The 25019-nt window shown below is 47.5% G+C and overlaps 1 protein-coding gene across 1 annotated transcript; it reads left to right on the top strand.

Moving 5' to 3' along the window:
- The first annotated feature begins 20823 nt into the window (after window positions 1-20823).
- On the top strand, window positions 20824-24531 carry LOC125511172 (protein phosphatase 2C 35). Its single transcript, XM_048676473.2, has 4 exons — window positions 20824-22359; window positions 22454-22567; window positions 23684-23948; window positions 24063-24531. Exons 1-4 carry the CDS (start codon window positions 20935-20937, stop codon window positions 24176-24178), a joined length of 1920 nt encoding a protein of 639 aa, XP_048532430.1. The 5' UTR covers window positions 20824-20934; the 3' UTR covers window positions 24179-24531.
- Window positions 24532-25019: the final 488 nt, after the last annotated feature.

The following is a 25019-nucleotide window of genomic DNA, read 5'->3' as shown; positions in this document are numbered from 1 at the left end:
GCATGAATCTATGTACAAACTATCGGGGTCAAACTGCCACCATGTAATAATATTTGGGTGTCATGCAATCAACTTATTTTGTTAATTGTTACGTTGGTGGAGTTATCAAGTCTCATTGCTTATGTTGAGTGTCTACCTGTCTTGGCTGACCAAGTATTAACTAATTTTCAACCGATTTTATACGTAATTTAATGCATATCTAAAAGATTGCTCACTGTTATGTGCTCCCTCCGTTCGGAAATACTTGTTGTAGAAATCGATGTATCTAGACATATTTTAGCTCTAGATACATTCATTTTTATTCATTTCCGCAACAAATAATTCCGGACAGAGGGAGTACTTTCTTTGTTTTTTCACTCTCCATATTCGTTTCGTGTTAAGTCAAACTTTCTTAAGACAATACTAATATGCGGAGTAAAAGGAAACACAGTAATAGTTTGTTCATTCAATATAAAAGTTGTAGGAGTAGTTTTTGTTCTCAGATTTCACAAACATATGAAATCATGCACGGTTTTCATAGTCCCATCCCATCAATAGTCCTCCCTGGTCGATTGAGCTTTAACTATGTTTTGGGTGATTCTTAATTAACAAATCTACAGGCACTTTTGCGCCTCAATTCCTCAATACATTGTCGGGAGGGGCCGATTTTGATTGGCATTGTCTACCTTCGAGAGGAAGATCAGACGACATCTTACTTGGGGTTAGATGTGAGACGCTGGAAGTCCGGAGTGTGGTCATGGGAGAGTTCGCTGTCAAATTTCGGGTTAGATCCAAGATCGACGGATTTAATTGGGCCTTGGTGGCGGTATATGGTGCTGCACAGCCAGAATTAAAACCAGACTTTGTGGTGGATCTAGTCCGTATTTGCGGATCAGAACAACTTCCAATCTTAGTAGGGGGAGATTTCAATATCATTAGAAGGAGGGACGAAAAGAACAATGACAATTTCGATGGCAGATGGTCGTTTATGTTTAACACCATTATTGAAAGCTTGGATCTGGGAGAGATAGAGCTTTCGGGCAGAAAATTCACATGGGCTAATTCTTTGCCTACTCCTACTTTTGAGAAGCTTGACCGTGTACTCGCGAGCGTTGAGTGGGAACAAAAGTTTCCTCTAGTCACCGTACAGACGTTATCGAGCGGAATTTCGGACCACACCCCGTTGCTAGTTGACTCTAGGGAGGCAACACACGTGGGGAACAAGAATATCTTTTCTTTTGAACTAGCTTGGTTTGAGAGAGAAGGTTTTTTGGATCTTATAGCCAGGGAATTGGCTAAAGATTCAGGAGGCAGAACTCCAATAGAGAGATGGCAGAATAAGATTCGTCACCTGCGAAGTTTCTTACGAGGGTGGGCTAAACATCTTAGTGGGGTGTATAAGGTCGAAAAGGAAAGGCTCCTTTCCCTTATTTAGGCCTTAGAAGTAAAAGCCGAGTGCACAATCCTAGATCCAACGGAACTTCATGTTAAGCTAGATGTAGAGATGAGGTTGAAAGAGCTTCTGCGAGAAGAAGAACTGAAGTGGGCATTGCGGGCGAAGGTACGCAAAGTGGTCCAGGGGGACGCCAACATTCAGTTTTTTCATATGATCGCTAATGGCAAGCACAGAAAGAAAAGGATCTTTCAGCTTGAGCAAGATGAAGGGACGATTGTAGGGCAGGAAAATCTAAAACTATACATAACTGAATATTATAAGAAATTATTTGGGCCTCCGGAGGATAATTTCGTATCTCTAGATGAGTCGCGGAATGAGGATATCCCCTAGTTGGCTTCAGATGAGAATGATATCTTAACTGCCCCATTCTCAGAGAAAGAGGTGTTTGAAGCTATTGCTCAAATGAAGAGTAACTCTGCTCCAGGGCCGGATGGATTTCTGGCGGAGTTTTATAAGAGATGCTGGCATATTATTAAAGGGGACCTGCTTCCGATGTTCCACAACTTATTCGCTGGACAGCTTCAACTGTTTCATCTGAATTTTGGAACTATTACTTTGTTGCCTAAGAAAATAGAGGCGGTCCGAATTGAGCAGTTTAGGCCCATTTGTCTTCTAAATGTAAGTTTCAAAATCTTCACCAAGGTTGGGACTAATAGACTCACGCAGATTGCGCATTCTGTGGTGCAACCATCCCAAACTGCTTTCATGCCGGATAGGAACGTCCTTGAAGGGGTGGTGGTCCTGCATGAAACGCTCCATGAAATCCATACAAAAAAACTAGATGGGGTGGCTTTCAAAGTGGATTTAAAAGCGTAAGACAAAGTCAAATGACCATTCCTTCAACAGGCGTTGAGGATGAAAGGTTTTGATCTAGCTTGGCGAAGACAGATAGAATCTTTCACGCAACAAGGCAGTGTTGGAATCAAAGTGAATGATGACATAGGTCGTTATTTCCAAACACATAAGGGCCTGAGACAAGGAGATCTAATGTCACCTATTTTGTTCAACATTGTCGTTGACATGTTGACAATTCTAATAGGGAGGGCTAAGGATGTTGGACAGGTAGGTAGCTTGGTACCTCATCTAGTTGACAGAGGTGTATCTGTCCTACAGTACACTGATGATACTATCATCTTTATGGAGCATGACTTGGTGAAGGCGTGAAACATGAAGCTGGTGTTATGCTTGTTCGAACAATTGTCTGGTCTGAAAATTAATTTTCACAAGAGTGAATTGTTCTCCTTCGGTAGAGCCAAGGAGGAACAAGAGGCATATAAGCAATTGTTCGGGTGTGAATTGGGGGCTTTACCTTTTACGTATTTAGGTATACCCATTCATCACCGTAAGCTAACAAATAGCGAATGGAAGTGCATTGAGGATCGCTTCGAGAAGAAATTGGGATGCTGGAAGGGCAAACTGATGTCATATGGAGGCCGGTTAGTTCTTATTAACTCGGTACTCACCAGTATGCCCATGTTTCTTTTGTCTTTTTTCGAAGTGCCAGTGGGAGTTCGGAAAAGACTCAATTTCTATCGATCTTGTTTTTTCTGGCAAAGTGATGAGTTGAAGCGAAAGTATAGATTAGCTAGATGGGACATTATTTGTCGACCAAAGGACCAAGGGGGTCTTGGGATCGAAAACCTTGAGCTAAAGAACAAATGTCTCCTCAGTAAATGGCTATATAAGCTTTCTCGAGAGACCGAGGCCACTTGGGCCCAGATTCTACGTAATAAGTACCTTCAGTTCAAGACCTTATCCCAGGTGACGGTGAGGCCGATGGACTCGCCTTTCTGGAAAGGCCTGATGCGAGTTAAGTCGCTCTTCTTTAACCGGACCAAGGTGGTTATCGGTAACGGTACATCTACAAGATTCTGGGAGGATACCTGGCTAGGGGATACGCCATTGGCGATCCAGTATCCTTCTCTCTATAATATTGTTCAACAAAGAGATGCGACCGTTGAGACGGTATGTCAGTCCACGCCTCTACATATTAGCTTCAGGAGAGCTTTAGTCGGTAACCGCTGGGAAGCTTGGCTTCATCTTGTGAGAAGACTGATGGAGGTTCAACTGTCTCAACGTCCATATCGGTTGTGTTGGAAGCTCACGAGGAATGAAGAATTTACGGTTAAATCCATGTACTTGGATGTTATTAATTCTAGCTCCATTCCTACGTCGAAACATGTGTGAAATATCAAAGTTCCCTTGAGAGTTAAAGTGTTCATGTGGTTTGTGCATAAACAAGTCATTTTAACTAAGGATAACTTGATTAAATGCAACTGGACTGGATCTGGTCGGTGTAGCTTTTGTGATACAGATGAATCTATCAAGCGCCTCTTTCTCGATTGTCCTATGGCAAAAATTCTATGGCAATCAGTGACCATAGCCTTTAATATTACTCCTCCACATAATATTAACACGTTATTTGGCACATGGTTGGATGGGATTGAGCCCCAAACAGCGAGACACATTCGTGTAGAAGTATGTGCGTTATTATGGGCTATCTGGAATTGCAGAATTAGTCTTTAACAGAACATCAAATACTCATTTTTTGCAGGTTATATTCCGAGCCACTGCTTTGATCCGTATGTGGTCATCACTCACTCCGACGGAGGCCAGGGAGCGTTTGGTTACTGGATCTATCTGATGGGAGATGGTTGCTCGGGATATCTTCAGTCGGTTTGGATGGCGGTCATGTAATAGGATAGGCAATTAGTTTTCCTGTCTTTCTCTTGTCGGCTGGCTGTGGCATTTGTTTTTCTTCCTTAGCTCCCTGTGAGCAGCTTTGTTTGAGACTTTTAGACTTGTGTTGAACCTAGTTGCTTGTTTAATAAAGGTGGCCGTATGCATCTTTCCGATGCATAGGCAGGGGAGGTCCCCCTTTTCCATAAAAATGTGTTTTACACTTTGTAACTCCAAGTAACCTTTTAACTTCATGCTATCCTAGCTGTGAACGTCGAGTAGAGAAATGCAGATGCAGCATGCCAAGATGATTTGGTAGATTTGCTGGGTTGGCTCTGACGACGAGCACAAAAAGCTCATGTGCATGACACCTAAATTAAGGTTCAGTAAGTTAGCCTTTTGGTTGCTACTAGCTACTTCTACCGCATCTCGCATGGCAGTTCACTGATGTTCATATGTGGCCACGAACATAATGCGTGTCCTGTACTGTAGTACTTCACGCATGTGATGCAGCAGCACATGTTAGGTTAAGCTGTTGCACTGCAAAGTGCCTTTCCTGTTTCCCCAATTCTTTATACCCTATCAATGACTCGACAAGATCAAGAGCACTAGCTACTTGTCCTAATGTTTCTGAAAAAGCTATAGTTGCACCAATGTTGCATTTATAATCAATACATGGTTGGCGGCAACATGCATGCGCAATTAATGGTCGATTACAATTAAATAAAAGCTCAAATTAAAAAAGGTCAATTCTAATTAAAATCTTTGGACATGCCTTTGTCAACAGCAGCTCTAGTGCAACACCGCCAGCTTAGCTGGATTCATGTAAAGCCACTTCCGGAGGCGTAAAACGCTAACGATGTTTTAAAAAACCAATTGGCTGAATTATCACTTTCCCATCAGCAGATTAACAAAAGGACAAGAAAGAGGAAACTCAATCGAAACTAACCTTTCATGCTTAGCTTGCTTGATGGCGAGCTTATATATGTGTGTGTGTCTCACATTTGTTTTGCGTTGCATAATGCAGCAGGAGTTGGTTGATTGTTGGGGGCTGCGACGAGGAGGACGACGACGACGATGGCGACGGGCGGAAAAGGAGGTGACCCTGCCAAGTCTACCATGCACATTCAATACCGCTCGCGCCAACACAGGGGCGTGGTGCTTACGGGTCAACGAGAAAGGTGATGCAACGGGTCCCGTGGCTGCTCCAATACAAGTAACATCAGACATGAATGACATGGCCGGAGGAGGGGTACGTAGTATTACGACCCCGGCCGAATCCAGTTACATGATCACAAATCGAGCAAGTTCCCCGTGGATCTACCCTCCCCGTGGGCTAACGTGGGCGTTCAGTGGACACTCGTGTGTGTTTGTATGTGTTGTACAGTAGTAGTAACAAAGATGTACTTGACAAACCTGGTTGGATGGTTAGAGGGACTATGGTATCCCTAGCCCATCAGGGTTCAAATCCTGGTGCTCGTATTTATTCCTGCTTTTATTTTAGAATTTTCGACGATGCGCATTTAGTGGGAAGAGACGTTCCCATCGACGACGATGTGTCTACGGTGACTTCGTAAATTTTAAAATGAAGTGCCGGCTCAGTCTTTCGAAGGTGTTCATAGGGGTAGGGTGTGCGTGTGTGCATTCATAGGGATGAGTCTATGCGCGTGTATATGAGCGCTTGCGATTGTACTGTGTTCAAAAAATAAAACAAAGATGTACCTACACCTTTGTGGCTGGAAAACGTACTTTTGATCCTTTATTCGGCCGCCCAAGTAGGTCTCGCAATTTTCCCACGTGCGATGTGTTGTAACAAAAATTATGCTCTTAAGCTTTGTGACATAAAAAATCTACTTCCGATCCCTTATTCGCTAGCAAAAGTAGATTTACCAATTTCCTGAGTCTGTGTGGAAGGTGGGTTCACACACGTGGCCGCAACCCTGTCGAGACAAAACCCTGAAAGTTTTATGAAAGAAAATTGTTGAAAATTTGTCTAGTTATTAAAAAATGAATTATAAAACCGAATTTCATGGTTTCCATATTCTATAATAAACACAAAAAATAGAGTATAAGAAATCTATTATTTTCCCCATGTGATAATCTCCTGGGATTGTTGTCAATTTGTCTTCAAACTTGCATTTTTCTCTGTTTTTTTAGATTTGTAAATTAGTTTACCCAAGTTTTTCTTGTTCGTCGTATTTCCCCATTATTATTTTGTGTGTTGATGAGCATGAAGGAAATATGCCCTAGAGGCAATAATAAAGTTATTATTTATTTCCTTATAATCATGATAAATGTTTATTATTCATGCTAGAATTGTATTAACCGGAAACATAATACATGTGTGAATACATAGACAAACAAAGTGTCACTAGTATGCCTCTACTTGACTAGCCCGTTAATCAAAGATGGTTATGTTTCCTAACCATGAACAATGAGTTGTTATTTGATTAACGGGATCACATCATTAAGAGAATGATCTGATTGACATGACCCATTCCATTAGCTTAGCACCCGATCGTTTAGTATGTTTCTATTGCTTTCTTCATGACTTATACATGTTCCTATAACTATGAGATTATGCAACTCCCGTTTACCGAAGGAACACTTTGGGTACTACCAAATGTCACAACGTTACTGGGTGATTATAAAGGAGTACTACAGGTGTCTCCAAAGGTACATGTTGGGTTGGCGTATTTCGAGATTAGGTTTTGTCACTCCGATTGTCGGAGAGGTATCTCTGGGCCCTCTCGGTAATGCACATCACTTAAGCCTTGCAAGCATTGCAACTAAATGAGTTAGTTGCGGGATGATGTATTACAGAACGAGTAAAGAGACTTGCCGGTAACGAGATTGAACTAGGTATTGGAATACCGACGATCGAATCTCGGGCAAGTAACATACCGATGACAAAGGGAACAACGTATGTTGTTATGCGGTCTGACCGATAAAGATCTTCGTAGAATATGTAGGAGCCAATATGGGCATCCAGGTCCCGCTATTGGTTATTGACCGGAGACGTGTCTCGGTCATGTCTACATTGTTCTCGAACCCGTAGGGTCCGCACGCTTAAGGTTACGATGACAGTTATATTATGAGTTTATGCATTTTGATGTACCGAAGGTTGTTCGGAGTCCCGGATGTGATCACGGACATGACAAGGAGTCTCGAAATGGTCGAGGCATAAAGATTGATATATTGGAAGCCTATGTTTGGATATCGGAAGTGTTCCGGGTGAAATCGGGATTTTATCGGAGTACCGGGAGGTTACCGGAACCCCCCGGGAGCTATATGGGCCTTAGTGGGCCTTAGTGGAAAAGAGAAGGGGCTGCCCAAGATGGGCTGCGCGCCTCCCTCCCTCCTCTAGTCCTATTAGGACAAGGAGAGGTGGCCGGCCCCCCCTCTCTCTTTTCCCCCTCCGCGAATCCTATTCCAACTAGGATTGGGGGGGGGGAATCCTACTCCCAGAGGGAGTAGGACTCTCCTGGCGGGCCACCCTTGGCCGGCCAGCCTCCCCCCTCTAGTCCTTTATATACGGAGGCAGGGGCACCCCAGAAACACAGAAGTTGATCCTCGTGATCTATTCCTTAGCCGTGTGCGGCGCCCCCAGCCACCATAGTCCTCGATAATACTGTAGCGGAGTTTAGGCGAAGCCCTGCTGCTGTAGTACATCAAGATCGTCACCACGCCGTCGTGCTGACGGAACTCTTCCCCGACACTTTGCTAGATCGGAGTCCGGGAATCGTCATCGAGCTGAACGTGTGCTCGAACTCGGAGGTGCCGTAGTTCGGTGCTTGATCGGTCGGATCGTGAAGACGTACGACTACATCAACCAAACGCTTCTGTTGTCGATCTACTAGGTATGTAGATCACACTCTCCCCTCGTTGCTATACATCACATGATCTTGCGTGTGCGTAGGAATTTTTTTTGAAATTACTACGAAACCCAACAGTGGCACACAAGTGAGTTGTGGGCGATATAAGTGAGTTGTGGGCGATATAAGTCATACTGCCTACCAGCATGTCATACTTTGGTTCGGCGGCATTGTTGGACGAGACGACCCGGACCAACATTACGCGTACGGTTACGCGAGACCGGTTCCCCCGACGTGCTTTGCACATAGGTGGCTTACGGGCGACTGTCTCTCCAACTTTAGTTGAACCGAGTATGGCTACGCCCGGTCCTTGCGAAGGTTTAAACGGAGTCAAATTGACAAACTATCATTGTGGTTTTGATGCGTAGGTAAGACTGGTTCTTGCTTAAGCCCGTAGCAGCCACGTAAAACTTGCAACAACAAAGTAGAGGACGTCTAACTTGTTTTTGCAGGGCATGTTGTATGTGATATGGTCAAGACATGATGCTGAATTTTATTGTATGAGATGATCATGTTTTGTAACCAAGTTATCGGCAACTGGCAGGAGCCTTATGGTTGTCGTTTTATTGTATGCAATGCAATCGCGATGCAATGCTTTACTTTTATCACTAAGCGGTAGCGATAGTCGTAGAAGCACAAGCTTGGCGAGACGACAACGATGCTACGATGGAGATCAAGGTGTCACGCCGGTGACGATGGTGATCACGACGATGCTTCGAAGATGGAGATCACAAGCACAAGATGATGATGGCCATATCATATCACTTATATTGATTGCATGTGATGTTTATCCTTTTATGCATCTTATCTTGCTTTGATTGACGGTAGCATTATAAGATAATCTCTCACTAAATTATTAAGAAGTGTTCTCCCTGAGTATGCACCGTTGCGAAAGTTCTTCGTGCTGAGACACCACGTGATGATCGGGTGTGATAGGTTCTACGTTCAAATACAACGGGTGCAAAACAGTTGCACACGCGGAATACTCAGGTTATACTTGACGAGCCAAGCATATACAGATATGGCCTCAGAACACGGAGACCGAAAGGTCGAGCGTGAATCATATAGTAGATATGATCAACATAACGATGTTCACCATTGAAAACTACTCCATCTCACGTGATGATCGGTTATGGTTTAGTTGATTTGGATCACGTAATCACTTAGAGGATTAGAGGGATGTCTATCTAAGTGGGAGTTCTTTAATTAATTTGATTAACTGAACTTAAATTTATTATGAAACTTAGTACCTGATTAGTATCTTGCATGTTTATGTTTGATTTTAGATAGATGGCTCGTGCTGTTGTTCCGTTGAATTTTAATGCGTTCCTTGAGAAAGCAAAGTTGAAAGATGATGGTAGCAATTATACAGACTTGGTCCGTAACTTGAGGATTATCCTCATTGCTGCACAGAAGAATTACATCCTGGAAGCACCGCTGGGTGCCAGGCCTGCTGCAGGAGCAACGCCGGATGTTATGAACGTCTGGCAAAGCAAAGCTGATGACTACTCGATAGTTCAGTGTGCCATGCTTTACGGCTTAGAATCGGGACTTCAACGACGTTTTGAACGTCATGGAGCATATGAGATGTTCCAGGAGTTGAAGTTAATATTTCAAGCAAATGCTCGGATTGAGAGATATGAAGTCTCCAATAAGTTCTATAGCTGCAAGATGGAGGAGAACAGTTCTGTCAGTGAGCATATACTCAAAATGTCTGGGTATAATAATCACTTGATTCAATTGGGAGTTAATCTTCCAGATGATTGCGTCATTGACAGAATTCTTCAATCACTGCCACCAAGCTACAAGAGCTTCATGATGAACTATAATATGCATGGGATGAACAATACTATTCCCGAGCTCTTCGCGATGTTGAAAACTGCGGAGGTAGAAATCAAGAAGGAGCATCAAGTGTTGATGGTCAACAAGACCACTAGTTTCAAGAAAAAGGGCAAAGGGAAGAAGAAGGGGAACTTCAAAAAGAACGGCAAGCAAGTTGTTACTCAAGAGAAGAAACCCAAACCTGGACCTAAGCCTGAAACTGAGTGCTTCTATTGCAAGCAGACTGGTCACTGGAAGCGGAACTGCCCCAAGTATTTGGCGGATAAGAAGGATGGCAAGGTGAACAAAGGTATATGTGATATACATGTTATTGATGTGTACCTTACTAATGCTCGCAGTAGCACCTGGGTATTTGATACTGGTTCTGTTGCTAATATTTGCAACTCAAAACAGGGACTACGGATCAAGCGAAGATTGGTTAAGGACGAGGTGACGATGCGCGTGGGAAACGGTTCCAAAGTCGATGTGATCGCAGTCGGCACGCTACCTCTACATCTACCTTCGGGATTAGTATTAGACCTAAATAATTGTTATTTGGTGCCAGCGTTAAGCATGAATATTATATCTGGATCTTGTTTGATGCGAGATGGTTATTCATTTAAATCAGAGAATAATGGTTGTTCTATTTATATGAGTAATATCTTTTATGGTCATGCACCCTTGAAGAGTGGTCTATTCTTGTTAATCTCGATAGTAGTAACACACATATTTATAATGTTGAAGCCAAAAGATGCAGAGTTGATAATGAAAGTGCAACTTATTTGTGGCACTGTCGTTTAGGTCATATCGGTGTAAAGCGCATGAAGAAACTCCATTCTGATGGACTTTTGGAACCACTTGATTATGAATCACTTGGTACTTGCGAACCGTGCCTCTTGGGCAAGATGACCAAAACGCCGTTCTCCGGTACTATGGAGAGAGCAACAGATTTGTTGGAAATCATACATACAGATGTATGTGGTCCGATGAATATTGAGGCTCGTGGCGGATATCGTTATTTTCTCACCTTCACAGATGATTTAAGCAGATATGGGTATATCTACTTAATGAAACATAAGTCTGAAACATTTGAAAAGTTCAAGGAATTTCAGAGTGAAGTTGAAAATCATCGTAACAAGAAAATAAAGTTTCTACGATCTGATCGTGGAGGAGAATATTTGAGTTACGAGTTTGGTGTACATTTGAAAAATTATGGAATAGTTTCGCACCTCACGCCACCCGGAACACCTCAGCGTAATGGTGTGTCCGAACGTCGTAATCGTACTTTACTGGATATGGTGCGATCTATGATGTCTCTTACTGATTTACCGCTATCATTTTGGGGATACGCTCTAGAGACGGCCGCATTCACGTTAAATAGGGCACCATCAAAATCCGTTGAGACGACGCCTTATGAACTGTGGTTTGGCAAGAAACCAAAGTTGTCGTTTCTGAAAGTTTGGGGCTGCGATGCTTATGTGAAAAAGCTTCAACCTGATAAGCTCGAACCCAAATCGGGGAAATGTGTCTTCATAGGATATCCAAAGGAAACTATTGGATTCACCTTCTATCACAGATCCGAAGGCAAGACTTTTGTTGCTAAATTCGGAAACTTTTTGGAGAAGGAGTTTCTCTTGAAAGAAGTGAGTGGGAGGAAAGTAGAACTTGACGAGGTAACTATACCTGCTCCCTTATTGGAAAGTAGTACATCACAGAAAACTGTTTCTGTGACACCTACACCAGTTAGTGAGGAAGTCAATGATAATGATCATGAAACTTCAGAACAAGATACTACCGAACCTCGTAGATCAACCAGAGTAAGATCCGCGCCAGAGTGGTACGGTAATCCCGTTCTGGAAGTCATGATGCTAGATCATGATGAACCTACGAACTATGAAGAAGCAATGGTGAGCCCAGATTCCGCAAAGTGGCTTGAAGCCATGAAATCTGAGATGGGATCCATGTATGAGAACAAAGTATGGACTTTGGTTGACTTGCCCGATGGTCGGCAAGCAATTGAGAATAAATGGATCTTCAAGAAGAAGACTGACGCTGACGGTAATATTACTGTCTACAAAGCTCGACTTGTCGCAAAAGGTTTTCGACAAGTTCAAGGGATTGACTACGATGAGACCTTCTCACCCGTAGCGATGCTTAAGTCTGTCCGAATCATGTTAGCAATTGCCGCATTTTATGATTATGAGATTTGGCAGATGGATGTCAAAACTGCATTCCTGAATGGATTTCTGGAAGAATAGTTGTATATGATGCAATCAGAAGGTTTTGTCGATCCAAAAGGAGCTAACAAAGTGTGCAAGCTCCAGCGATCCATTTATGGACTGGTGCAAGCATCTCGGAGTTGGAATAAACGTTTTGATAGTGTGATCAAAGCATTTGGTTTTATACAGACTTTTGGAGAAGCCTGTATTTACAAGAAAGTGAGTGGGAGCTCTGTAGCATTTCTGATATTATATGTGGATGACATATTATTAATTGGAAATGATATAGAATTTCTGGATAGCATAAAAGGATACTTGAATAAGAGTTTTTCAATGAAAGACCTCGGTGAAGCTGCTTACATATTAGGCATTAAGATCTATAGAGATAGATCAAAACGCTTAATTGGACTTTCACAAACAACATACCTTGACAAAATTTTGAAGAAGTTCAAAATGGATCAAGCAAAGAAAGGATTCTTGCCTGTGTTACAAGGTGTGAAATTGAGTAAGACTCAATGCCCGACCACTGCAGAAGATAGAGCGAATATGAAAGATGTTCCCTATGCATCAGCAATAGGATCTATCATGTATGCAATGCTGTGTACCAGACCTGATGTGTGCCTTGCTATAAGTCTAGCAGGGAGGTACCAAAGTAATCCAGGAGTGGATCACTGGACAGCGGTCAAGAACATCCTGAAATACCTGAAAAGGACTAAGGATATGCTTCTCGTATATGGAGGTGACAAAGAGCTCGTCGTAAATGGTTACGTTGATGCAAGCTTTGACACTGATCTGGACGATTCTAAATCGCAAACCAGATACGTGTTTACATTAAACGGTGGAGCTGTCAGTTGGTGCAGTTCTAAACAAAGCGTTGTAGCGGGATCTACATGTGAAGCGGAGTACATAGCTGCTTCGGAAGCAGCAAATGAAGGAGTCTGGATGAAGGAGTTCATATCCGATCTAGGTGTCATACCTAGTGCATCGGGTCCAATGAAAATCTTTTGTGACAATACTGGTGCAATTGCCTTGGCAAAGGAATCCAGATTTCACAAGAGAACCAAGCACATCAAGAGACGCTTCAATTCCATCCGGGATCTAGTCCAGGTGGGAGAGATAGAGATTTGCAAGATACATACGGATCTGAATGTTGCAGACCCATTGACTAAACCTCTTCCACGAGTAAAACATGATCAGCACCAAGGCTCCATGGGTGTTAGAATCATTACGGTGTAATCTAGATTATTGACTCTAGTGCAAGTGGGAGACTGAAGGAAATATGCCCTAAAGGCAATAATAAAGTTATTATTTATTTCCTTATAATCATGATAAATGTTTATTATTCATGCTAGAATTGTATTAACCGGAAACATAATACATGTGTGAATACATAGACAAACAAAGTGTCACTAGTATGCCTCTACTTGACTAGCTCGTTAATCAAAGATGGTTATGTTTCCTAACCATGAACAATGAGTTGTTATTTGATTAACGGGATCACATCATTAAGAGAATGATCTGATTGACATGACCCATTCCATTAGCTTAGCACCCGATCGTTTAGTATGTTGCTATTGCTTTCTTCATGACTTATACATGTTCCTATAACTATGAGATTATGCAACTCCCGTTTACCGAAGGAACACTTTGGGTACTACCAAACGTCACAACGTTACTGGGTGATTATAAAGGAGTACTACAGGTGTCTCCAAAGGTACATGTTGGGTTGGCGTATTTCGAGATTAGGTTTTGTCACTCCGATTGTCGGAGAGGTATCTCTGGGCCCTCTCGGTAATGCACATCACTTAAGCCTTGCAAGCATTGCAACTAAATGAGTTAGTTGCGGGATGATGTATTACAGAACGAGTAAAGAGACTTGCCGGTAACGAGATTGAACTAGGTATTGGAATACCGACGATCGAATCTCGGGCAAGTAACATACCGATGACAAAGGGAACAACGTATGTTGTTATGCGGTCTGACCGATAAAGATCTTCGTAGAATATGTAGGAGCCAATATGGGCATCCAGGTCCCGCTATTGTTTATTGACCGGAGACGTGTCTCGGTCATGTCTACATTGTTCTCGAACCCGTAGGGTCCGCACGCTTAAGGTTACGATGACAGTTATATTATGAGTTTATGCATTTTGATGTACCGAAGGTTGTTCGGATTCCCGGATGTGATCACGGACATGACGAGGAGTCTCGAAATGGTCGAGACATAAAGATTGATATATTGGAAGCCTATGTTTGGATATCGAAAGTGTTCCGGGTGAAATCGGGATTTTACCGGAGTACCGGGAGGTTACCGGAACCCCCCGGGAGCTATATGGGCCTTAGTGGGCCTTAGTGGAAAAGAGAAGGGGCTGCCCAAGATGGGCTGCGCGCCTCCCTCCCTCCCCTAGTCCTATTAGGACAAGGAGAGGTGGCCGGCCCCCCTCTCTCTTTTCCCCCTCCGCGAATCCTATTCCAACTAGGATTGGGGGGGGGGGGGGGGAATCCTACTCCCAGAGGGAGTAGGACTCTCCTGGCGCGCCACCCTTGGCCGGCCAGCCTCCCCCCCTCTAGTCCTTTATATACGGAGGCAGGGGCACCCCAGAAACACAGAAGTTGATCCTCGTGATCTATTCCTTAGCCGTGTGCGGCGCCCCCAGCCACCATAGTCCTCGATAATACTGTAGCGGAGTTTAGGCGAAGCCCTGCTGCTGTAGTACATCAAGATCGTCACCACGCCGTCGTGCTGACGGAACTCTTCCCCGACACTTTGTTGGATCGGAGTCCGGGAATCGTCATCGAGCTGAACGTGTGCTCGAACTCGGAGGTGCCGTAGTTTCGGTGCTTGATCGGTCGGATCGTGAAGACGTACGACTACATCAACCAAACACTTCCGTTGTCGATCTACTAGGTATGTAGATCACACTCTCCCCTCATTGCTATACATCACATGATCTTGCGTGTGCGTAGGAATTTTTTTTAAAATTACTACGAAACCCAACAGAGCAGCCATGTGTACAAAAAATTTGCCACATCATCTGTAAAATCGAGTGAGGGCCAAATTTGTCCGGCTTCCAAAGTACAAGGTTTCATTTTTTTTTTGAAAAAAGGGATGATAGCCGGGGACCAAAAATGTACCGCTCGATCCTATCGTGCCAGTCTGCCGCCATAGGATGAAGTTTGATTTAGACCCTGAGGTTGTAGAGCTCGACGAAAATGAACCTCCATGTCTAAATCCCTGAAATCGGTATCCTAACCTCATCAATCCCGGTCGTTTTCAACCTTGAGGCTGTATCCAAACAGAAGGATTGCTACGTGGCACCGGAGTAGACCGGGATCGGTGAGTGAACGGTCATTTGTGAGTGGGTCCCACAAAATTAAACCCGGCTCTGTAGCCATGCACCTCTTCCTCGCTCTCGCTTCTACTTTTGACGCCGTGCTGGCTCGAGGACGTTGCCATGGCCGACTCCTGCCGCAGCTCGGCGGCGTGGCGAGGGCTACCGCTAACATGCGATTTTTTTATCCGCAACAATGTCAAAGAGCGCCTGTTCAGGGCTCTTCCTTCTCCCGGCCAGCGCATCCCGTGTGTGCGGCATCGAGCAGGTGCGGCGACGGCGACCACAGATGAAATTTTCTTTTACGTATCCGCGACAACGTCTAAGAGCACCGGTTGGAGCCTTGGAGGCTGGGGCTCTTCCTCCTCCCGGCATGTCTGTGTGGCATGGCGGCAGTGCCGTAGAGTGTGGCGTAGGCGTAGCACGTCCATGACGGCACTCTCTGTTCGTTGTCTTCATCATGCGCCGGCCGCGGAGGTTGCAGGACCCCGCCACCGAGGAGGCAGCCATGGCCATCTGGTCTGCCGCGTCAAGCTCTGTCTTAGTACCCTCTCACTTCACGCTCGTGCACGGACAAGGCAGCAACTGATAGTCACGGCGTGGCGTATGGCAATCCTGCCAGTCCATATGCCCACTGGCGTGTAGTCCATTTCTACTGCATGCTTGCTAGTTGTTGTTGTGCGTTCACTGCTACCATCTGCATGTTTCTAGCTTTGTTGTGGTGTTGATGCATGGCCGGAGTCGAACAAGACCAGCATCTCCCTCACGTTCACAAGATTATATCTCGGCCTAAGCAACAAAGCAGTGGAGTTCGCACAAGATTCTACCGGCGAAGCAAGCTCTAGACGGACGAGGCGCTGGAGCACAAACATGAGGCAGTGGAGCTCTTACCGGCGGCGCCGATAGCCGCCGGCTCTCACGTGAGCACGGCGACGGCATGTGCTGGGAGCCTGGGACGACGAGTACGGACATCACCCTGGCCCTTTGGCTGTTGCCTGTCATACTATTTTTTTGTCAGTAAAATATCTACAAATCAAATACTGCAACACAACATTAATTTTTCGTGTACTGGTCAAAGTCAACAATCCCAGCCTCTTGATGCCATGTCATCAAATCCATCCCTAAAACGGTTGTAGGTTTATTTACATCGGGATCAAAGAGTACATGGTGCCAATTTCAGAGAATTGAAAGTGAGGGTTTATTTCCGTCGAGCTCTACAACTTCAGGGTTTGAATCAAACTTCACTCGCCGCCATATAAGCTCCCGTCACGCGCGTGCTTGCAAGTTCATCTGGATCCTGCTGATTGGCACGCCATGCACAGGACCATTTCCCGTGGACATTGGGTGAGGGTCGACGCTCCGCTCACCGGCCGGCATGCGAATGCGAGCGAGGAGGAGGAGGAAATCGCCTCCGTCATTTCGCCGCGAGCGAGCGAGCGTCGTTGTTGCGCTGCGGGCCTGCACGGTTCCCCGTGATCCAGGGCAATGGAGCTAGCTAGCTGCTTGTGTCCCACGTACGACCACTCATGATTTCGCAGATCTGCCTTTCCACCTCCACCACTGAAATTTATTGTGGCTCTTGTCCGATTGTCCCCCCTTTTCCCTCTACGACGCGATCGGTGGCTATTAATTATTTTTACGTGCACGTTTTATTCCGCTCTAGCGAGATCTTTCTCAACACTTGTTTTCTCTCGGAGGTGCATGCATGATGTTTTATCGCGGAAGTTGCGTCCAACTGTCAACGAGTTGACAATAACTATGCTACGCGGCCTCAGTCTCTTGCTCGTTTGTCCAACAGAATAGCTGTATATATACGACTATACATGGACGCTGACATATTATTGGCTGGATGATTCGTAAGTCTTCCAATGAAAAATCTCGTAAAATTATTACCAAACCCGTTGACAAACTAGTCCAACACAGCGGTGACTTTAAAATCGTTACTGCCTTATCAATCACGTGAGGGATATTAAAATTGGTACTCCCTCCGTTCTTAAATATAAGTATTTTTAGACATTTCAAATAGACTACAACATACGAATGTATGTATACAGTATAGATTCACTTATTTTTCTATGTACATAGTCATTCGTTGAAATTTCTAGAAAGACTTATACACTTGGAAACGGAGGGAGGGAGTACTTACCACAAGCCGTGGTGTACGCATACATGATCCTCAGAAAATTACTCCAACCACGTAAATAAAAGCAAAACAAACGTAGGTGTACGTATATTAGCACCATGGATGTGACAGTCTGAGCGATTAATACGTAAAGCAGCTGATGCCGCCGCCGGCCACAACTTTTAGACGCCATGATTACCTTGGGCGACGACCATTCACGTACATACATACCTATACGCGGCCCGGCTGACCTCGCCCGCACCGCCGCTGCTCCACCTCCACCCATGTGTGCGATCGCCGTTCACCGCCCCGGTTCCGGCCGCTCCTCCGACCACGTACGTGCGCGCGCAGCACCACAGAAAAAGATCGACAGATCGGGAGGAAGGAAGCGACGCCGGCCGTCGCCATGGATGCCGATCGCTCGTTTGTTCCCGCATGCACGTTTGCCTTTGACCCGGGGCAGGCACGCAGGCCGCTGCTCCGTAGCCAGTACTACTACTAGTCGACTGTGAAGTGTCTCTTGCGCCGGCCGGTGCGTATGTATTTTTGCGGTGGCACGTACGTACGCGCGTGCGTAGGCGTCGCCTCGCCGCCGTTGTTATCGTGGAGTAATTTCTGACGGTAGATTATTACGTTTTACGGGCGACGGTGACTGTGAGAGTGAAACGGAGGAGGACTTGACCCTCAGAAATAATTGAGGACCGGGCAGCAGCTGAGCAGGTGCAGAGAGGAACAAGGAATACTCCAACAAGCGCGTCCGCCAAAGCGGCTGAGTTGGACGGGATCGGATCGGATGCCGCCTTGGAGTCGCACAACGGGAATCCGCCCAGTTGTAGCAGCAGGGGGCCGCTGCCATAGCTGACCTGCAGAGCTGGCAGCGCTTGTTGACATTTGCCTCGCCCGGCTTTCGGACGGAAAAGCCGGAGCTGCTCCGTTGACATGGCCACTTGCCGGCCAGCAGAGCAGGGCCCTCCAAACACTCTTGTTTCAAACGGAACAGCGGCAGTGTGGGAGCCGCATCGTTCCCGAAAACGGAAAGGGGGGAGCGCGCGTCTAGATCCGTCCGGTCCACGGGGGAGCCGGGCTAGATCACGCACGCAAAGGCAAACGAGTGCTGCTGCCGCATGAGTGAGAAAAGTCAATGGTAGCATTAGATAGATAGATAGATTTGAGCTCCGCTTCCGATCCAGGTCCAGCACATCTTGTCCTCTTCCGGGCGATTCCTACCTCAAATCCCAACTCGGCGCGCGACGACGAGCGAAATCCACCCACCCCTCTGACTTGCAACCAAGCGGCTCCCGCCCACGTGAACCCACCGAACCGGCCCGAGCAAGCCATCCCTATTATTTTCATATATTTTTTTTGCGAGACTAAATGACCCTTGAGAAACTTAATTTTCTGAGTGACCAAAAAAAAACATATCTCGATATCTGACCTCTCGTTCGGGTCTAACCATGAGGCGGGTAACTTACATGTGAAGACGTCTTAGAGCATGGTTAATAGTATGGCCAACAACCGGCTATATGAAATTATCATGTCATATATAGCCAACCTAATAGCCAACATGTATAGTAGCTCTCACGATATTTTTAAGAGAAGCTATGCTTGACCGTGGCTGGCGACCGCCCCTTTACGTGTTTCGGTGCTTGAGATGCACGCACCTTATTATCCGGCATGTTGTGTACAGGTAGCTCGCGGCCAATGAGTTGGCAACTTTACGGGGTAGAATTAAGACAAATGCCAAATTGTCAAGCACAAAATAACCAGGCAAGATGTTTTGAGAAGTTGCATATACGATACCTATGTTGCAAACAGACTTAACAACGGTTATTTGGCACATGAAAAACAATACTCCCTTTGTAAAGAAACATAAGAGTGATCTAAACACTCTATTATATTTCTTTGCGGACGGAGTAATTACTAAGGCATGTTGATGAAATGTACTCCTTGGTATGAGGAGTACACCACATGAAGGCAATATGCATCAGCTAATGAGGCATCATATTTACACACAAGTTTTCTTTTTGCAGGAAAAAGATAATTCATTGTGTAATTAGGGGGATTACAGCCGTTTTAATACAAGAGGTGAATCTCTTGAGGAACAGACCTCAGCCAAAGAGCGCTATGAGGGTTATTATGGCCCAACTAGGCAAGGCTACGAGTAACAGAATTACGACGGCAACGGACCAGGGAAATAGCATGCTCCATGTCCATGCACAGAAGATGTTTAATTTCTTCGATTATAGCCACAGCCGACAATCAATCATGCTCTAGTTATACATAAGTTCATACTTAATGTGCTAAAGTTATGCTTTACAAATCTGGGGTCCGAGGCATTCTTCATAGATTGTCGATGGGCGATCATCGATATCGGAGTTATGTCCGAGCTCTTAGATTATTTGGCCAGTGGTTAAAACACTTCAATCACTTCACGAGCGACATCGTGGCAGTTTACCAAGTTCGGGCCATCGAAGTGGGTGTAATACCCTATTGCTTGTCCATTGAAAGAGAAAATGCCTTTTGTATGCTTTACAATAGGTGCAGTGATATCCTCATGTGTTCCATTTTTCCACTGTCCCTTGGACAGAACCCCTCAATTCCCTTTTGTAGCCACCAAGGGAGCCCCGCTGGTTTTCATGGGCGTGCTTGTTCGTGACGGGTTGACCTTCTCCGCCCATCATCCCCATGAGATTTCCCCTTGACTTCCTAGAATGAAATGCCTTGTGTAAAGCCCTCCCGAGCTATCGCATCATGATGCTTAGACGGGTGATCTTCGATATCAAAGATATGGGCGCGACAAGCGGGTGCCACGTTGTCGGCCATAGTCTAACACGTCTTCTCTCTTAAGACGCCTTCACGCGCAAGTTATACTTCTGATGGTTAGACGCAAATGAAAGAAGCCAGATTCCAAAATAAGTTTTTGGACATGCGCAGTTTTATTTAGGATTTTGAACTAAAACCACGACGATTGTTACGGATCCGAGAGGGAGCAAGGGAGGGGGTACCGGCCACCCACCAACCACCCCAGCTCCGGCCGGCCACCGAAACTGCGTGCGTGCGTCGTCCCCTGCCGTCACGCGCACCAGCAGCAGGGCCGGGCCACACGGGCGCGGGGCGCAGAGAGGGTCGGCCGTTGGATTTCATCTTTCCTGCATGCTGCGTCATTCGCCAGGTTTCCGCACTCACCCGGAGCAGCGCCACACACCACGCCCACAGGAGTCAACGGCTAGGCAGGGGAGCGAGGTGGGACGGAACGGAACGGAAGCCAAGCCACCACCCGCGCGCCCCGCCCCCCGACGGCCTCCTCTTAAAATATTCCGGCATTTCAACCCCACACCCACTCCCTGCTCCAACTCCCCAAGTCAACTCTCCCCCCCGCCGATGCTCCCCGCATTATAATCCCCCGCCCCGCCTCTCCTCCGCCGCCTGCATCCCTCCTCTCCCACCTCCATCCATGGGCAACTCCATCGCCTGCTTCTGCTGCGCCGGCGGCGGCGTGGGGGCGGTCGGCGGCGCCAAGAGCCGGCGCCGCCACGTCGCGCCGGCCGCGCTGCCCTCCGACCCGGCCTACGACGAGGGGCTGGGCCACTCCTTCTGCTACGTGCGCCCCGACAAGCTGCCCCCGGTCCACTGCTACTACCCCGCGGCCGACGACGGCGACCTGCTCGTGCCCGACGCCAAGGCGGCCGCCGAGGAGGCCACCACCTTCCGCGCCATCTCGGGGGCCGCGCTCTCCGCCAACGTCTCCACGCCGCTCTCCACCTCCGCGCTCCTCCTGCTGCCCGACGACTCCACCGCCTCCTCCGGCTTCGAGAGCTCCGAGTCCTTCGCCGCCGTCCCGCTGCAGCCGGTCCCCCGCTTCCCCTCCGGCCCCATCTCCTCCGCGCCCTTCTCCGGCGGCTTCCTCTCCGGGCCCATCGAGCGCGGGTTCCTCTCCGGGCCCCTCGACGCCGCGCTCCTCTCCGGCCCGCTCCCCGGCGCCGTCGCCTCCGGGCGGATCGCCGGTGGCGGGGGCGCTGTTCCCGCGCTGCGACGGAGCCTCTCGCATGGCGGCCGCCGCATCCGCGACTTCACGCGCGCGCTGCTCGCCCGCACCGACCGGTTTCAGGGCCACCCGGATCTCGGCTCGCCCGACGCCGCGGCGGCCGTCGCGGCCTGTGGCGGGGACTCCAATGGCCTGCAGTGGGCGCAGGGGAAGGCCGGCGAGGACCGCGTCCACGTCGTCGTGTCGGAGGAGCGCGGCTGGGTGTTCGTCGGCATCTACGACGGCTTCAACGGCCCCGACGCCACCGACTTCCTCGTCTCCAACCTCTACGCCGCCGTGCACCGCGAGCTCCGCGGCCTGCTCTGGGAGCAGTCCCAAGAGGACCAGCCAGGCTCAGCGCCCAGCACCACGGCCCCGGACCACCAGGACCAGTGCACCCGCCGGCGCCGCGCGCGCCGCTCCAGGCCACCGCGCAGCGGCAGCGGCAGCGTCGACGACAACGACCAACGGCAGTGGAGGTGCGAGTGGGAGCGCGACTGCTCCAGCCTCAAACCGGCAACGCAGCCTCCTCCCCGGAGCAACGGCGAGAATGACCACATCGCCGTGCTCAAGGCGCTGGCGCGCGCGCTCCGCAAGACGGAGGACGCGTACCTGGGCATCGCCGACAAGATGGTCGGCGAGTTCCCAGAGCTGGCGCTCATGGGCTCCTGCGTCCTCTCGATGCTCATGAAAGGGGAGGACATGTACGTTATGGGCGTGGGCGACAGCCGGGCTGTCTTGGCGACAATGGACAGCGTCGACCTCGAGCACATCAGCGAGGGCTCCTTCGACGGCCTGTCGCCGTGCCTGTCCGCCGTGCAGCTCACCTCGGATCATAGCACTTCCATGCCGGAGGTGATTTAACTGGCTCACACCAACATGATTCGAGCTTGACAATTGAGTGTCTGTTCTTTGTCTGATGATGGTTTATCTGTGCCGATCAATGCAGGAGGTTCGCAGAATTCGAAATGAGCACCCCGATGATCCGTCGGCGATCTCCAAGGACCGCGTGAAGGGCTCGCTCAAGGTGACCAGAGCGTTCGGCGCCGGTTTCTTGAAACAGGTTAACTCATGCTCGATCATGTCAGTTTCTGGCATAAAAAGTTTGCATTCCTTGAGTTATCATGATTATGCTCTGCAATTGGTTAAGTTTGCAACCTGTTGATGAGCAAACTACTGTTGCACGACGTGGATTTTTCTGGAAGTAGCGTGTGATTGCTGGATGACACAACTAGTCATGTCTCATGTGTCCTAAGTAATTCAAGGAAATCTCTTACTTGAAACTGACATCTGAAACGTTGAGAAAGCACAAAAACTGATCAGCAAAATATTTTGCCGACACTTTTGGTCAACACATAACTTAAAGTCATGGTTAAGCAAAGGTCCGAAAAAAGTGGAAGCAAAAATCTGGAGCAGGCGGTCCAAGGTTTGAAAAAATAAAAATGAATCCCCTGTCAATTCATACCTCTTTTGGACGGGAAATAGGACCATCCTGGTTGAACTGACCTTGTTGACATGGACACCCTAGACTAACTTTGGCCGGAGGAATTTTTCAAAGCTCAGTTCCCTGGTCACCGCGTGTACACCCAGCCAGGTCCAACAATTGTAGGAGAAGCCACTGCTCTCCCAGAGAGAAAACGAGGTTTTCTTCCTTTTACTTGTGTCCAAGTGCAAGGAATGGTGAACTTTGTGTGTGCAGTGCAGTGCTGAAATGTGGCCGGAAAGCCAGCGGCGACTTGAGTGGCTTCCAAGGAAGGCACGTTGTTTTTCTTCTCTTTGGAAGAAAAAATCGGCTCCTGCCATGTGAAAGTGTTGTCGGATTCTGTAGTAGAAATTATTCTCTATTGTCAGCTCGATCACTCGATCTTGCTGGTGGCCAGGAGGAGGGGAGGGGAGTCCCTTTCTTGGACCTGAAGTGAACAATCTGACATTATTCTTTCAGCAAGAGAACAATTCTGAGAGTTAGGCAAACATGAATCCTGTTTTGTTTTGGTGCGCACTCCACTCACTCGCACGGGAGTCTGGCATTCGTTATCGAACTGCGTAAACTGTCCATTTTGCAAGATGATTATTTGTAGCTGGAAATGTTTGCATGTGTGTGTCAACTTTGGACCAGATGAAAATTTCATCATCCTTTGTGCTGTGCTGACAAGAGTGGTTGCTGCTGCTTTTTTGACAGCCGAAATGGAACGACGCGCTGCTGGAGATGTTCCGGATCGACTACGTCGGGTCGTCGCCCTACATCACGTGCAACCCTTCCCTTTTCCACCACAGGCTGAGCACGAGGGACAGGTTCCTCATCCTGTCCTCGGACGGGCTCTACCAGTACTTCACCAACGAGGAGGCGGTGGCGCAGGTGGAGATGTTCATCGCGACGACGCCCGAGGGCGACCCCGCCCAGCACCTCGTCGAGGAGGTCCTCTTCCGAGCAGCGAACAAAGCAGGTACGAACATTGCAGTAGCTTTTGAATGAACTTCTAGAAAGATGATGGAGCTGAGCTTTTGAGCTTCATTCAGTCAATGGACCACCTTTCTCACATTGCTTGCTGTTGTTTCAGGAATGGACTTTCATGAGCTGATCGAGATCCCGCAGGGCGACCGCCGGCGGTACCACGACGACGTGTCGGTCATCGTCATCTCCCTGGAGGGCAGGATCTGGAGATCTTGCGTGTAAATACACAATAATAAACATACTAGTAGTAGGCTAGAGAGAGGAACCGTATATACAGAGAGAGAGAGAGAGGTGTTTTTGGGTTGCATTGCAGGCCCTTAGCAGTTCGTTCGTGTCGTGTCGTGCGCGCGGCTACTCCCAGTCCCAACTCCATCCAGTCGTCTTTCTTCCCCAGCTGCGACTGTACAATATCAATCAAACGCTGGGTCGGATCAGGTTCTGGTCATCTGGTGGGTGCTTGGCACGTTGCGTCCAGCTAGCTGAGTCACGGACGATGAGTCGGCCATGTAAAAGAGGATTTGTTCATCAATTATTAATAACCGAGTATATGAGACCAATTGGTCGCGTTTCATTGACCTTCTGCGCTCGTCCGTCCGTGCGTGCGTGCGTCTTCTTCGCTGTCCACACCTTGCAATTGCGGCTACATGCGCGTGTATCACTGCATCTGCACGGGTGACCGGTTCTAAGTTGGACTTTGGCGATCTCTGGAAGAGACTTCCATGGCCAAGATCAGTGAGGCGTCCGTTTATTTGGTCAGAGTAATCAATCCATTGCTGTCTTGTGTTGACCTCCCAACTGATAGATAGATAGTCCTACTATCTTTAGAGCTCAGCTACCACCCTGCTCAACAATTGATTTCATCAGCAGAGACTGCCACTTGCCATCCTTATCTGCTGTAGGAGCAGTACCGGCCTTCCTTGAATGCTTGGGCTGACATTGTGATCGGCGCATGTGCATGGACTTAACTCTTGTCTCTTGGATTCAGCGCCCACACTGAAATTCTAGCATCTGGTCAGAGGCTGGAATTCAATGAATGGCTGGTTGCTGGTTGACCAATAATTGG

This window comes from Triticum urartu, chromosome 5A, assembly GCF_056163025.1.
Source record: "Triticum urartu cultivar PI428250 chromosome 5A, HENAU_Tu73, whole genome shotgun sequence".
Lineage (NCBI taxonomy): Eukaryota > Viridiplantae > Streptophyta > Magnoliopsida > Poales > Poaceae > Triticum > Triticum urartu.
The sequence above is the reverse complement of the archived record's forward strand: the minus strand, read 5'-3'. Positions and strand labels throughout refer to the sequence as shown.